The 12556-nt window shown below is 45.8% G+C and overlaps 2 protein-coding genes across 4 annotated transcripts; one reads left to right on the top strand and one right to left on the bottom strand.

Moving 5' to 3' along the window:
- The first annotated feature begins 4231 nt into the window (after nt 1–4231).
- Nucleotides 4232–10803, top strand: LOC117859782 (uncharacterized). 3 transcript variants are annotated; one of them, XM_072294598.1, is made up of 2 exons: nt 4232–6776; nt 6845–10803. In XM_072294598.1, the coding sequence occupies exon 2, from the start codon at nt 8131–8133 to the stop codon at nt 10336–10338; it is 2208 nt and encodes a 735-aa protein (XP_072150699.1). In that variant the 5' UTR covers nt 4232–6776; nt 6845–8130; the 3' UTR covers nt 10339–10803. The 3 variants fall into 3 exon arrangements, with proteins under 3 accessions (XP_072150699.1, XP_072150698.1, XP_072150697.1); XM_072294597.1 differs by having other exon boundaries at nt 4233–6274; nt 6533–10803; XM_072294596.1 differs by having other exon boundaries at nt 4235–6191; nt 6533–10803.
- On the bottom strand, nt 4521–6028 carry LOC117860691 (cytochrome P450 716A1-like). Its single transcript, XM_072294520.1, has 2 exons — nt 5942–6028; nt 4521–5084 (listed from the first exon to the last, which is right to left on the bottom strand). Exons 1-2 carry the CDS (start codon nt 6026–6028, stop codon nt 4521–4523), a joined length of 651 nt encoding a protein of 216 aa, XP_072150621.1.
- Nucleotides 10804–12556: the final 1753 nt, after the last annotated feature.

Raw genomic sequence — 12556 nt, 5'->3', positions numbered from 1 at the left:
ATTCGACACCAGATCCTCGTCTTGCAGGCCGTTTAGCCTTCCACGGCATAGCAAACGGGCTTTTCCCTCCAAAACTCATGGTTTGACGCACAAGCAGCACTAGAACTAGTTAGAAGGCAACAACAAAGCATCAATAATAGTTTGAATGCATCCGTATAGGGGGAGATTGACCCTTCCCTCTGTGTTTACAAATCTGTTTCTTGTTGATGGTGCTTTCTTTAACCTTCAAATGTCTTAAACGGACACAGAAACTCTTGAGAATATGTTCATGGTCATCATTTTAGCCAACAATAAACAATGAATTAATCCTTATAAAAGAGAGCACTGAAAGTTGATGGGTGGGTGCATGCCGAACTATTAAAGTCGTTTAGACGCTACATGCCTACATCTTATATGAGCTATTAAATCATGTCACCTCATTCTGATGATGACAGTAGCGAAGAAAAGGTTTTGTCTTCGTACGATTTCTTGGAATAGCCACGAACTATGCTCTTGACCTGTGCGAGTTGGTCAGAAGAAATACTTTGAATTCCGCGGTGTACTTGCTTCCAGACCTTGCACAACAGCTTTATAGTTAAGTCTGCGTCCGCAAGTTTATTAGGGTGCATTTGATTGAGCTTTTCGACCTGCTTTTACTTTTACAAAAGTCGAAAGCTAACCAAATGACCTACAAGCCACATGTGCTTTTGCCCAAAAGTTACTTTTGCTCCAGTCCAAAATCAAAAGCACCTTCCCCTATTTTCAAGTGATTTTAGGGTAAAAAATTACCCACCTACCATAAATTATGAACATACCGGTTCGTTTCATCCCGTTCTATTTTTTCTCCCGCACACACTCGCGCAGTCCCTCCGCCTCCATCCACCGCCCCCGGACGCCCGCCGCTCGCCATGGCCGCGCACCGGGAGCTTCTCCTCCTCCTCCTCCTCGCCGTCAGGCCCCGCGTTCCCGCTGCTCGCCATGGCCGCCGACTGTGAGCTTGAGCACCTCCTCACGTTGGTGTCAGCGCTTGCGGGCCCCATACCCCCACTACCGCCCGTCGCGGCGGGGGCACCCATCGTGGAGGTTGAGTTCGTGTGGAAGCGGATCCAGCCGAAGATCCAGGAGCTCCGGAGGCAGTACTCGTTGCGGGCACCCGACAACGGCGGGTGGCCGCTCGGCGCCAGTAGCCTCCGCGTCGACCGGATTACGGCACCACAACTCTCTAGGATTACGGCACCACAGGAAGCTATTCTCAGTGTCCCTCAAGGTAATTGCAGATGCTGCTGATGAATCATCTCCATTTGACCCCAAGTACACTTGCAAGGTCGAGATCTTCAAGGCGGACATCAATGCTGGCAGATGGGTTTCAATCACGGATCGATACGCTAACTGAAGGCAAGGCACTCTTTCTGAGCCGATCATTCAACAAGTCCACTCGTGTGTATGGAGACATGGAGGGTTGCGTCGGGACTAAAGCCCCTTTATTCACGGGCCAACTTTAAATCATGACAAAAGTGTAATATCCCTCAAAATTGAGTGATATTAATTGTTCTAATTTTTGCAAAAAATGAAAACTTTTTGTTTGATTATGTGAAGCATATAAATACTTGGTCAAATTTAAGGTCAACCCTCAATTCTTTCCTCTAAATTGAAAAGCTAGTAATTAAATTATGCATTTAAATTTAAAACATGCTTGCACAAGTGATTTGGATTTTATTTGATTTAATTTAGATCTCAAAGGTAAGTTTGTATTTTTGGATTAGATCAAAAAATACAAACTAAAGTTATCTACAGAAGTATACTGATAAAACAACCTCGCTCGAGAAAACAAAGCCTCTCTATACCACCCGAAAATTCGGCCCAAGCCATCAGCAGGCTCCTCTTTCAACTCCTTCCTCAAGCAACACAGCGGGCGGCGGCGGCGGCGACGCACGCGACGAAGGGAGGCGGCGCTCGGCGGGACCGACCAATGGGGGGAGCCACCGCGAACGACGCGCTCGCGCTCGAGCTCGAGGGCGGCAACGGTGACGACAGTCCGGTGGGGCGGGCGCGCGCGCGGAGAGAAGCCAACGCGCGCGCGGATGCCCCGGTGGGGGTGGGGGCGCTCGGCGGCGAGATGTTGAATCAGATGGAGTGGTGGGGGTGCCGCCCTTGCCGTCTCAAGGAAGGCCTGTACAAAGTCAAGTTCACCCGCGATCACGAGGAGGGGCACCGGATGGCAGAGAAGAAAGCCAGGGAAGCGAGGGAGCGCGAGGCAAGGGAGCGTCAGGAGTGTCAGGAGAAAGAAGCGGCGTCAGCAACCCGCTTTAGCAAATTATTTTGATGTTGTGTGGAATTGTTATTTTTTGATCTATTAGGTCCAATATCCCTGATGCTGGCAGCTGACTCCGGCGCCCAAACCCAGTACCCATCTCTTGTGAACAAAGGAAGGAAAGATGCTGATAGATTTTTGGTCATCCAATTTATTTGGCATGTTGCATTGGGTAGTTAGCTACAATAAACCATCCTTGCACATGTTGATTTATGATGTTTTTGTAATTTTTTTATATAGGTTAGATGTTTGTGTATTTTTTTTGATGTGTAGCAAATCATAAAATTGGACTGGAACATGATTTGTTCATAAGAAGAGCCTCCAAATCCCCTAGGACATTTCCTTCATTTTTTAATCCCCTAGGACATTTCCTTCATTTTTTAATCTATTTCATCTGATGAAGAACCTCCAAATCTCCTAGGGATATTTTCTTCATTGTTTTAATCGATTCCATTATTTTAATATATTCTATCTAATGTACAGTAGTTTGATAAAAAGGCATTTTGTGAAGGACTGTACAATGCATTGATGGCAAGCTTCCCACCTTTTATTACAGGGAAAAGATGAGGAGATGACCAGATATTTTACTTTGCCGAATAACCCCCACAAGACTCGCGATGTTTCTAGCCAACGCTAGCTAGGTACTATAAAATCCAGATATTTTACTTTGCCGAATAGCCACCACAAGACTCGCGATACTTCTATCCAACGCTAAAATCATCATTGGGATAAAAATAGAGCGGCAAAGGTAGGATCCAACGGTGAAAAATCTTTTTACTAACATGAGCACTCTATTGGAAAAATCTAGCGGTAAACATCGACACAAGTTTCAGATCTAAAATTTAATTTTTAGATTTGAAATTAGGCAGCACACTTTCAAAAATGATAAATAATTCATATAAGTTCAGATAGAAATAAATTTATATGAAAATTGTAGCACTCGACGAGATTTACAACTTTGTAGTTCAAACTATTTTCATTTGGAGTCATTTAGTTGCTGAAATAATCGACACAAGTTTCAGATGTAGATCTGAAACTTGTGTCAATTATTTGAGCACCAATATAACATCAAATGAAAAAAAATTTAACTACAAAGTTGTAGATCTCGTCGAGATCTACAAATTTTATATAAAGTTTATCTCCATCCGAGTTGATATGAATTGGTTATGATTTTTTAAAAGTATGGTGCGGAGGAGTGTACCCGTTACCGCTGGCTGGGCGAGCGGTAAGGCCTTCCGCCGGCCCAACCGCTCCTTACCGCCGCCTGGACCGGCGGAAGCGCCTTACCGCCGGCCCAGCCGGCGACAATAGCCTAGTTTTGCAATTTTTTCATCCGACCATATATTTTTGCAAAATGCTAAAATAAAAAATAAAAAAATTCCTAGTTTGTGTGCGTGCGAGGAGAAAACAAGGAGCAAAAGAAGATGGATGCTAAACAGGTTTAAGCCCAAAGCAAAGCTAACATGATTGGCTTCCAACAACAGCTGGTGAGCTTTTACGTGAAAAGGAGAGAGAGATAAGGATTAGCCGTTTAGACCGAGCTGGCTGAGTTGTGAAAAGCTCGGGTGCAAGTTAGAGTTAGTCATGTTGGATTTTTATTATGCTAGTTTTAGTTTGTATTTTTTGATCTACCTTTGAGATCCAAATTAAATCAAATAAAATCTAAATCACTCGTGCAAGCATGTTTTAAATTTAAATACACAATTTAATTACTAGCTTTTGAATTTAGAAGAAAGAATTAAGGGTTGATCTTAAATTTGACCAAGTATTTATACGCTTCACACGATCAAATAAAAAGTTTTAATTTTTTACAAAAACTGGCACAATTAATATCGCTCAATTTAAGGGATATTACACTTTTACCCGGTTTAAAATTGACCCGTGAATAAAGGGGCTATAGTCCCGACACAACCCTCTTCCATGTCTCCGTACACATGGGTGGACTTTCTGAATGATGGCTGAGAAAGAATGCCTCACCTTCATGTAGCGCATCACGACCCGTGACTGAAACCCATATGCCGTCATTGATGTCCGCCTTGAAGATCTCGATCTTGAGAGTGTACTCGGGGTCAAATGGAGGTGATTCATTGGCAGCATCTGCAAATACCTGGAGGGATACTGAGAATAGCTTCATGTGGTGCTGTAATTCCAGAGAGGTCGACGTGGAGGCTGCTTGCGCCGGGCGGCCACCCGCCACTGTCGGGCGCCTGCAATCCTTTCCACGGACGATTTAATCCCGGCTCGCGGCGAGGCAGCGGCTGTAGATGGTGAAGGGCAGGTTGACCGGGACCGCCCAGATGCCCCTCACCAGCTGCTGGAATTCCGTCCACAGTTCCCGCCGTACGGCGGCGTCCCTCCCCAGGCCGAATATGGCGGTGCACATGACGTCGAAGGTGAGCAGCTTCATCGACGGCATCACGGCCACGGCACCGCGGCAGCACCACTCGGCGTCGAGGTGGCGCCGGACCTCTCCGTCCATGCCGGCGACGTACCTCTTGACGGCGTCCACCCTGAGGAACTGCGCCATCGTGGCCCTGACTCGGCGGTGCTCGTCACCGACCACCTCCCGGATCGTCCGGCGGCCGACCATCCGGGCGAGGGACTCGGGGGTCTTGGCGGTCTTGGCGGTCACCGCGGCGCTGGCAAAGATGAACTTGTTGGCGGCGGGGCCAACGAGGAAGGCCGTCAGGCAGCCGAAGAGGGACAGACGCGACACGGGGCCGTACGCGACCACGTAGCGCCGGAGCCAGTCGTCGGCGGTGTTGGCGCGGAGGGCGCGAACCAGGCTGAGCGTCTACCCGATGAAAGGTAGACCGAACGAACCGGGAGGCAGTGGGGGCTTCGTCTTCTTGCCGCCGGAGCTGGCAGAGAGGAGGCGGAGCAGTAGTGGGAGCGATGCAACAACGGCGAGGATGGCAACTGCAGCCGCCAACATCGCTGGAGAAGCATCCACATTTGCTTCGATCAAGAGATTTGCTCTAGTCATTCCTTATTGTTTCTGCGATGCAAAGGTCCACATTTGCAGTAATGGCTTGCTAGCTTGTTGGGTTCAAACTCCACTCCATTCTTTTATTACCATTTAATTTTTTGAATAATTGGAGGAACATTTCTTTTCTAGGTGATGCCTTGTTCATTGAAAGTTCGATATCGTTGGTCATTGAAGTAGGGACAAGATGAATAAGTCAGCAACTAAGAATTTACCCAAATTTCTATATTGGCCGACAACTTAATGAGAATTACATAAAAATCAACAAAATACAGGACGATGGAAATAGTGAAGACAGAGGGTTTGGTAGATACGCACAAGCTGCTACAAAAAGCACCGAAGTGTTCCTAGACATTTTGCCCCCCTTCTTGAATTGGGCATGCAGACTAGGATATCAGGATGCTAGTAAGTCCTAAGTTCTGCATGTTCTCAGTTTTAATTAAACATCTTGGTGCCGATGAAAAAGGATACCAATGAAGCTGATGTGTATTCATGCAGATCCAAGATGCATGTTGTAGGGTAGCATTGCAGCGCTGGTGGAAAATGCTGATGGGCCTTGCCGAGCATGACTCCCACCACCACCACCGAGTAGCCGAAAGTTTCTCGACAGAAAATGGTGCCAAGCTCCCCCACCAGGCCACCACCGCCGACTCCTCGGTTCTCACTGCCACAGCAGTCCTCTCCGGTGCCCAGCCATTACCAGTCAGGCAGTCACCACCACCACCACCACCTCCCGGAGTCCCGAGCCCCATCCATTCGCAACCTCCGCGCCGCCTGCCTGCGGCCTCCAATTCCAATCCGTCCTCACCACCGGTGGTCCGGTCATCTCCTCTGCTCCCACTACGCTCCCTCCCTGCTGTTCCCCTACCCGATCTTCCAGATTTGGCCTGAAGAAGTATCTAGGTGATTCTGCTAGTAAGTCATGTGGATTCTTACCGTCTCATTCTTTCATTTCCTTTGATTTGCAGGTGGAAAATGCGTTTATATATTTCTAAAAGGTTCGTTAGTCCTTTTGCTATTTTTCTAATCAGATTTGGATATATTAGTATAATTAAAGGTGCTTTCACCATGCTAATTGTATTAGTATACTTACGTCAAAACTAACCTCAATCAATTAATCAAACTGCAAAGGTTTTATTTTGCTTCATATATAAAAGAAATAAACTTACTTTAACCTTTCAGAGAGCAAGGTATCTACTACATATATCCATAAAAAAATTTAGTTGTTTTTTCTCATTTATTCTGATCATGGCCAGGTACTGATAACTTAAGAAACCAACCGGCGGAATTACTTGATCATTAATGTTCAAAAAAAAGAATTACTTGATCATGTCTGGCGTCCAAGTATCTGCAGGGAGCCTGTGATTCATCGGCAGTTGTTCTGGCACAGCCTGCAAGAGGTCACCGTCACCCAGTTTTCTCCTGAAGCAGTCGATGGAATCATAACCAGTGAAGTTGTTCTGGCGCCGCCTCAGCAGCAGCAGCAGGAGCAAATTGAAGGTATGCAACGTGCTTGTAGTCTTGGATCTCCTCGCTTTGATGGGGGCATTGACTTTCGGCTCCGCCAGAAGCACAATGGATTACGTTTACGAAGGCATATTGCTGGTGCTTGTGTTTGTCTCCATTATCGTGGCAAGAATTATCGAGCGGCTCAAATGGAATGCATAAGAATGTAGGAGTACTTATGCCCGTAACCTAGCTGCACAATTCAAGCCCGGTTGCATGCGCAGGAGTTTAGTAGCCAGGTACTGAAATGGATATTTGTTACGATATGGATATATGGTGTTATGTCTTTAGCTTTTTACTACTTCTTTAGGGCTTAGGTAGCTGTGTGGATCACAGCTATGGTTGTATCATCTTGACGTAGTTGTCTAAGATTAATAAAGCTTCTCTTATCAAAGAATAGAAGACAAATCTAGCCTTCTTAAATTGAGTAAACCGAGCTATCGCAAACGTTCATGTATCGGAGAATTTGATGTGCTTGTTCAGAAGATCAAATTTGATGTGCTTCTAATCTTGATTATTTTTTCCCTCCACATAACACCTACCACCAGCAGTAAAATGAGCTACCGGTTACAGAGATGTGATCATGTTAGATGGTCAAACCTTTGGCTTAGCCTCCATGTTTCAGCTGAAGGATTGGACATAACACCTACCACTTGGCCGTTAACCTTTGCATGGTCAGCCTTCAGCAGCGCCTGCCAGCTTATTGTCCTTTCTCTATATAAATCTCTGTTCTTTCAGTTCTGTTTAGGTCCACAATCCTTCTATTATCATGGAAACAATTCCATGAAAACATTCAGAGGAATAGTCATTCTCATCCTCATGAAGTTTCCATGAAAACATTCAGAGGAATAGTCATTCTCATCCTCATGACGCTGATAACATGACCCATTATGGCCCCTGCACTCCAAGAAAAAATCACTGCTGAACTTCCTCCCCAAGTTTGTGTGGGGTTCACCTCACTGTGTTTCCAAAAAAAACATATAATTAAAACCGTAGCTCTGATATTTATCCTATATTGAGAAGACTTGTACTGGAATACCAACGGCATAGTCTGTAACATATAGCAGGCTAGGATTCGCTGGCTCTGACCATACTTACCCAGCAACTTCTCTTCGGTGTTGTAACCTTCTATTAGTGTAGCTATCATTGTGAATGCAGCATAGTCATAGTGGTTGGCTCTCCTGAATTTGTTACTTGCAGTCCATGTAACATCTAATTGTATAAACAGAAGTCTAGAATAGGCTTAAAATTATTCTACATGCAACATCAACAAGCATAATTTTGTTTTCTCTCATTTCAGTTGAGATCTTTAGATCTATTCAAGTACTGAACTACTCAGTCCAGACTCATGAGAACCATGTCTCCTCCATTTCCCATGCTTCAGCTTCAGCACCAACAAAAATTCACCATGACTTTCCTTGGCCTTGTTGTTCTGCTGCTGCTCACCTTTGCTTCGCTCACCAGTTCCTGCACGGAGGACGAGCAGAGCTCCCTCCTAGACTTCCTTGCTCAGCTCTCACCAGGCAGCGATGGCAGCCTCAGAATGTCATGGATGCATGGTACTGACTGCTGCGCTTGGGAAGGGGTCACCTGCAGAGGTGACAACACGGTCATGGGTGTCTCATTAGCTTCTAAAGGACTTACGGGGAGTGTATCGCCGTCCCTTGCCAATCTCACAGGGTTAATGAATCTCAACCTCTCCCACAATTCTCTGCATGGAATTCTACCGACTGAATTGGTGTTGCACAACAGCATCGCTGTCCTTGATGTCAGCTTCAACCATCTGACAGGTCCCTTGAAAGAGCTGCGACCTTTAAATCACAATCTTCCTCTGCAGGTACTGAATATCTCGAGCAACTTCTTTACGGGACAGTTTCCATCCACAATATGGGGCGCAATGAAGAATTTGATTGCTCTTAATGCTAGCAATAATAGCTTTGCAGGACAGATACCAGCCTCTATCTGTAAGAGCTCCCCTTCCTTCAGTGTTCTGGACCTTTGTTACAACAAATTCAGCGGCAATATACCTCCAGAACTTGGCAATTGCTCCATGCTGAGAGTGATCAAGGTTGGGCACAACGACCTTAGTGGAGCTCTTCCTCATGAACTCTTCAGTGCTACCTCATTGGAACACCTCTCTTTTCCTAACAATGGTTTACAAGGAGTTTTTGATGGTTCCCAAGTGGTCAAACTCAACAATTTGACGGTCCTTGATCTTGGATCAAATGGTCTCAGAGGCAAAATCCCAGATTCTATAGACCGGCTAAGAAAATTGGAGGAGCTCCACTTGGACAACAACCTCATGTCTGGTGAGCTGCCATCGACCCTAGGTAACTGCTCAAATATCAGGTATATCAACCTCAGAAACAACAGTTTTTCCGGAGATCTCAGCAAAGTCAACTTCACCCTACTCGATCTGAGAACAGCAGATTTTTCGCTGAACTACTTCACAGGTAAAGTTCCAGAAAGCATTTGCTTGTGCAGCAATTTAATTGCATTGCGGTTGGCCTACAATGATTTTCATGGCCAATTGCCACCAAGAATAGGAAATCTTAGGTCTCTCTCCTTCCTTTCACTGACAGATAACTCTTTTACAAACATCACAAATGTGATACAGATTCTCAAGAGCTGCAAGAACCTCACCACTTTAGTAATAGGAACCAACTTCAACGGCGAAACTATGCCACAGGATGAAACAATTGATGGTTTTGAGAATCTTCAGATACTGACCTTAGATGGTTGCCCATTGGTCGGACAAATCCCCCCTTGGCTGTCAAAGCTCAAAAAGTTGGAGGTGCTAGATTTATCCAGCAATCGACTCACTGGGCTGATACCATCATGGATTAACAGACTGGAACTCCTCTTCTTTCTGGACATATCAAGCAACATGATTACAGGGGATATCCCAATGGCATTGATGGAGATGCCGATGCTACAATATAAGAAGAATTCTGCCAAGTTGGACATGAAGTTCCTTGAGTTACCTGTATATTGGACACAGTCACATCAATACCGTATGCTCAATGCTTTCCCCAGTGTATTGAACTTAGGAAACAATAGATTCACTGGAACGATCCCCCCTGAGATTGGTCAGTTGAAAATGCTCAATGTCATCAACTTCAGTTCCAATGGCTTTTCTGGAGAAATACCCCAAGAAATCTGCAAGCTCACAAACCTACAAATGCTAGACCTGTCAAACAACCATATCACCGGTGAACTCCCATCTGCATTGAGTGGCCTGCACTTCCTTTCTCTATTCAATGTGTCTAATAATGAACTGGAAGGGCCAATTCCAACTGGAGCACAGTTTGATACGTTTTCAAATTCTAGTTACGGTGGGAATCCTAATCTCTGTGGCGCGTTACTCAGCAACCACTGCATCTCCGTGTCAAGTCACCAATCCTCCATCTCACAAGAACACAAGTTGCATCATGCACTTATCTATGGATTTGTTTTTGGAGGACTTGCTGCTCTTGCATTGCTGGCATTCTTCCTGATTGCAAAATTGGTATATGATGATCACACTGAGAACCTAGTTCTCCTTCGGAGGCAGTAGCTTTACTGGCTATACGATGCTTTGAGTGTCGTGATCTTATTATCCCTTGTACTTCCATTCAATTGAATCCTATAGTCCCATGTACGATTATTAAACCTTTTCTAGAACTAGTATTTCTTAAGCATTGTCTGAACATTGTGCATATTGCCGCTGATTTTGATAATTCATATACTGACCAGAAATATCTTGCATTATACGTATATAAAGTAAAATGAGGTTGCCAAATCAATTCAGCGTGCACAAAAGGTGCAGATAAAACAATTCTCTGGACTTAGATGCGGCACTGCTACTGCAGTAAAGCTAGCACATAACCTTAGCTAGAAATGTACATGTATCTATACAGATTTGGTGATTCTAAGCAGTTGGTGAATCCACCACAAAAACTCCCAAAAAAACATACAACAAGCGGATTCAGAGGATTCAGAATGCACTCTAGGAATTTTTTTTAAAAAAACGCAGTTTTACTTCGCAGGCTCGAAGCTTTTGACGTTGCGCACGCCGCCGGCGTCGGCAGCAGGACTGCAGGAGCAGCGAACGCCCAGGTACCCCAGGGCATTGTGGAGAACCGCCTGTTAACAGCGAGGAAGGGAAGGCGAACTCGAGTTGGGGATCGGAGCAGAGGAGGAAGAAGAATAGGGGCGGCGGGCGGCGGAAGAATGTTTAGAGTTCAGAAAGATGTTACAATCCGTGATGCCTCTCTCTCGCACGCACTACTGTTACACATATAACCTAAACCCTCCAGTCCGGACCGCTCACTTTCCTATTAGGCTTGATTACACGCCTCTTCAGGACTTGCATTCTCCACCTTGTCATCAGCTGCAGCAGAAGTACTGGTAACATTCCCCTCTCCTTGAGAAATGACTTGCCCCTAAGTCGGCGCCAGCGGAAGACGTTGACGAAGAGAGTCCAAATTCTTTCATGTGGCCAATGCAATGCAGCAGGCATACCTGACCACTTGATCAGACCTTGGAGAACCGGCCGATCACCAGAAGACATCCGTCGCTCCAGAACACGCTCAGGGACCTGAAATGTTGTATCACCAGGAGGTAAGTCAGGAGATACTACCTGAACACCAATTGCCTTCTTAAGCTGCGACACATGGAAAACTGGGTGAATTGTAGCATCTGATGGAAGCTCAAGCTTATATGCCGCTGATCCCACTCGCTGCAACACTTTGAAGGGCCCAAAAAACTTAAAGGCAAGCTTCTGGTTAGCACGAGCGGACAGTGAAGATTGGACATCAGGCTGCAGCTTAAGGCAAACCAGCTCTCCAACTTGAAATTGGTGTTCTGAACGCCCCTTGTCAGCTTGGTGTTTCATACGATCTTGTGCTCGATAGAGATGATGTTTAACAAGTGCTTGCATCACCTCACGTTCTTGCAGCCAAGCAGACAAATCAGAATTGGTGCATGCAGAAGCAGCCTGGATGCCAAAATATCTTGGAGAGTGACCTTACAGCACCTCAAAAGGAGAACGACCCAATGCTGAATGCATGCTAGTGTTGTACCAGAACTCCGCAAGAGATAACCAACTGGACCACTTGGTTGGGCACGCATGAACAAAGCAACGAAGGAACGTCTCCATGCATTGATTGACACGCTCGGTATGGCCGTCTGTCTAGGGATGGTAAGAACTCAGCTGCTGTTCGTGCTGATGGCCATGCAGCTGGCGCGCGGCGGAGTGCCATGCGCGGCAAACGGCCCGGAAGCGGGCGACATCGGCAGGGCAGAGGTAGGTGACGATCTGTCCGAGGACTTCCGGCAGGAGATCGGGCCACGGCGGAGGCGACGACGACGATGCCATCGTTGGGTTAGAACTTAAAACCACTTTGATCTATATATAATTTTCCTGCGAATTAGTTAATTATCTATTGACTGTAAATATATAATTGGCCCTGAACCAACCTTGCTCAAGCAGACAAGAACTGAAAATGTGTGTCATCATCAAGGTGGCAGTCAGTCTGCGCGTACTACTGAATGTTCGAATCATCGGTGCTTCCCAAAGTTGACCTGATTGCTACAACAACTGCAGCATGCCTTCATTTGACAGGTCGTCACTCGTCAGTTACATGGCCTAACCGACCTTGTCCATTTGTGCAGACAGGTCCAACCTAAGAAGCTGCTGGTGGGTTTTGTCCTAATGCATCCGAATCATCCAGCTTCCATGATCTAGCAGATGACAGTGGACATGTGCCTAATTCTTCGCCTGTAATTTAGTC

Source organism: Setaria viridis, chromosome 6, assembly GCF_005286985.2.
Source record: "Setaria viridis chromosome 6, Setaria_viridis_v4.0, whole genome shotgun sequence".
Lineage (NCBI taxonomy): Eukaryota > Viridiplantae > Streptophyta > Magnoliopsida > Poales > Poaceae > Setaria > Setaria viridis.
The sequence above is the reverse complement of the archived record's forward strand: the minus strand, read 5'-3'. Positions and strand labels throughout refer to the sequence as shown.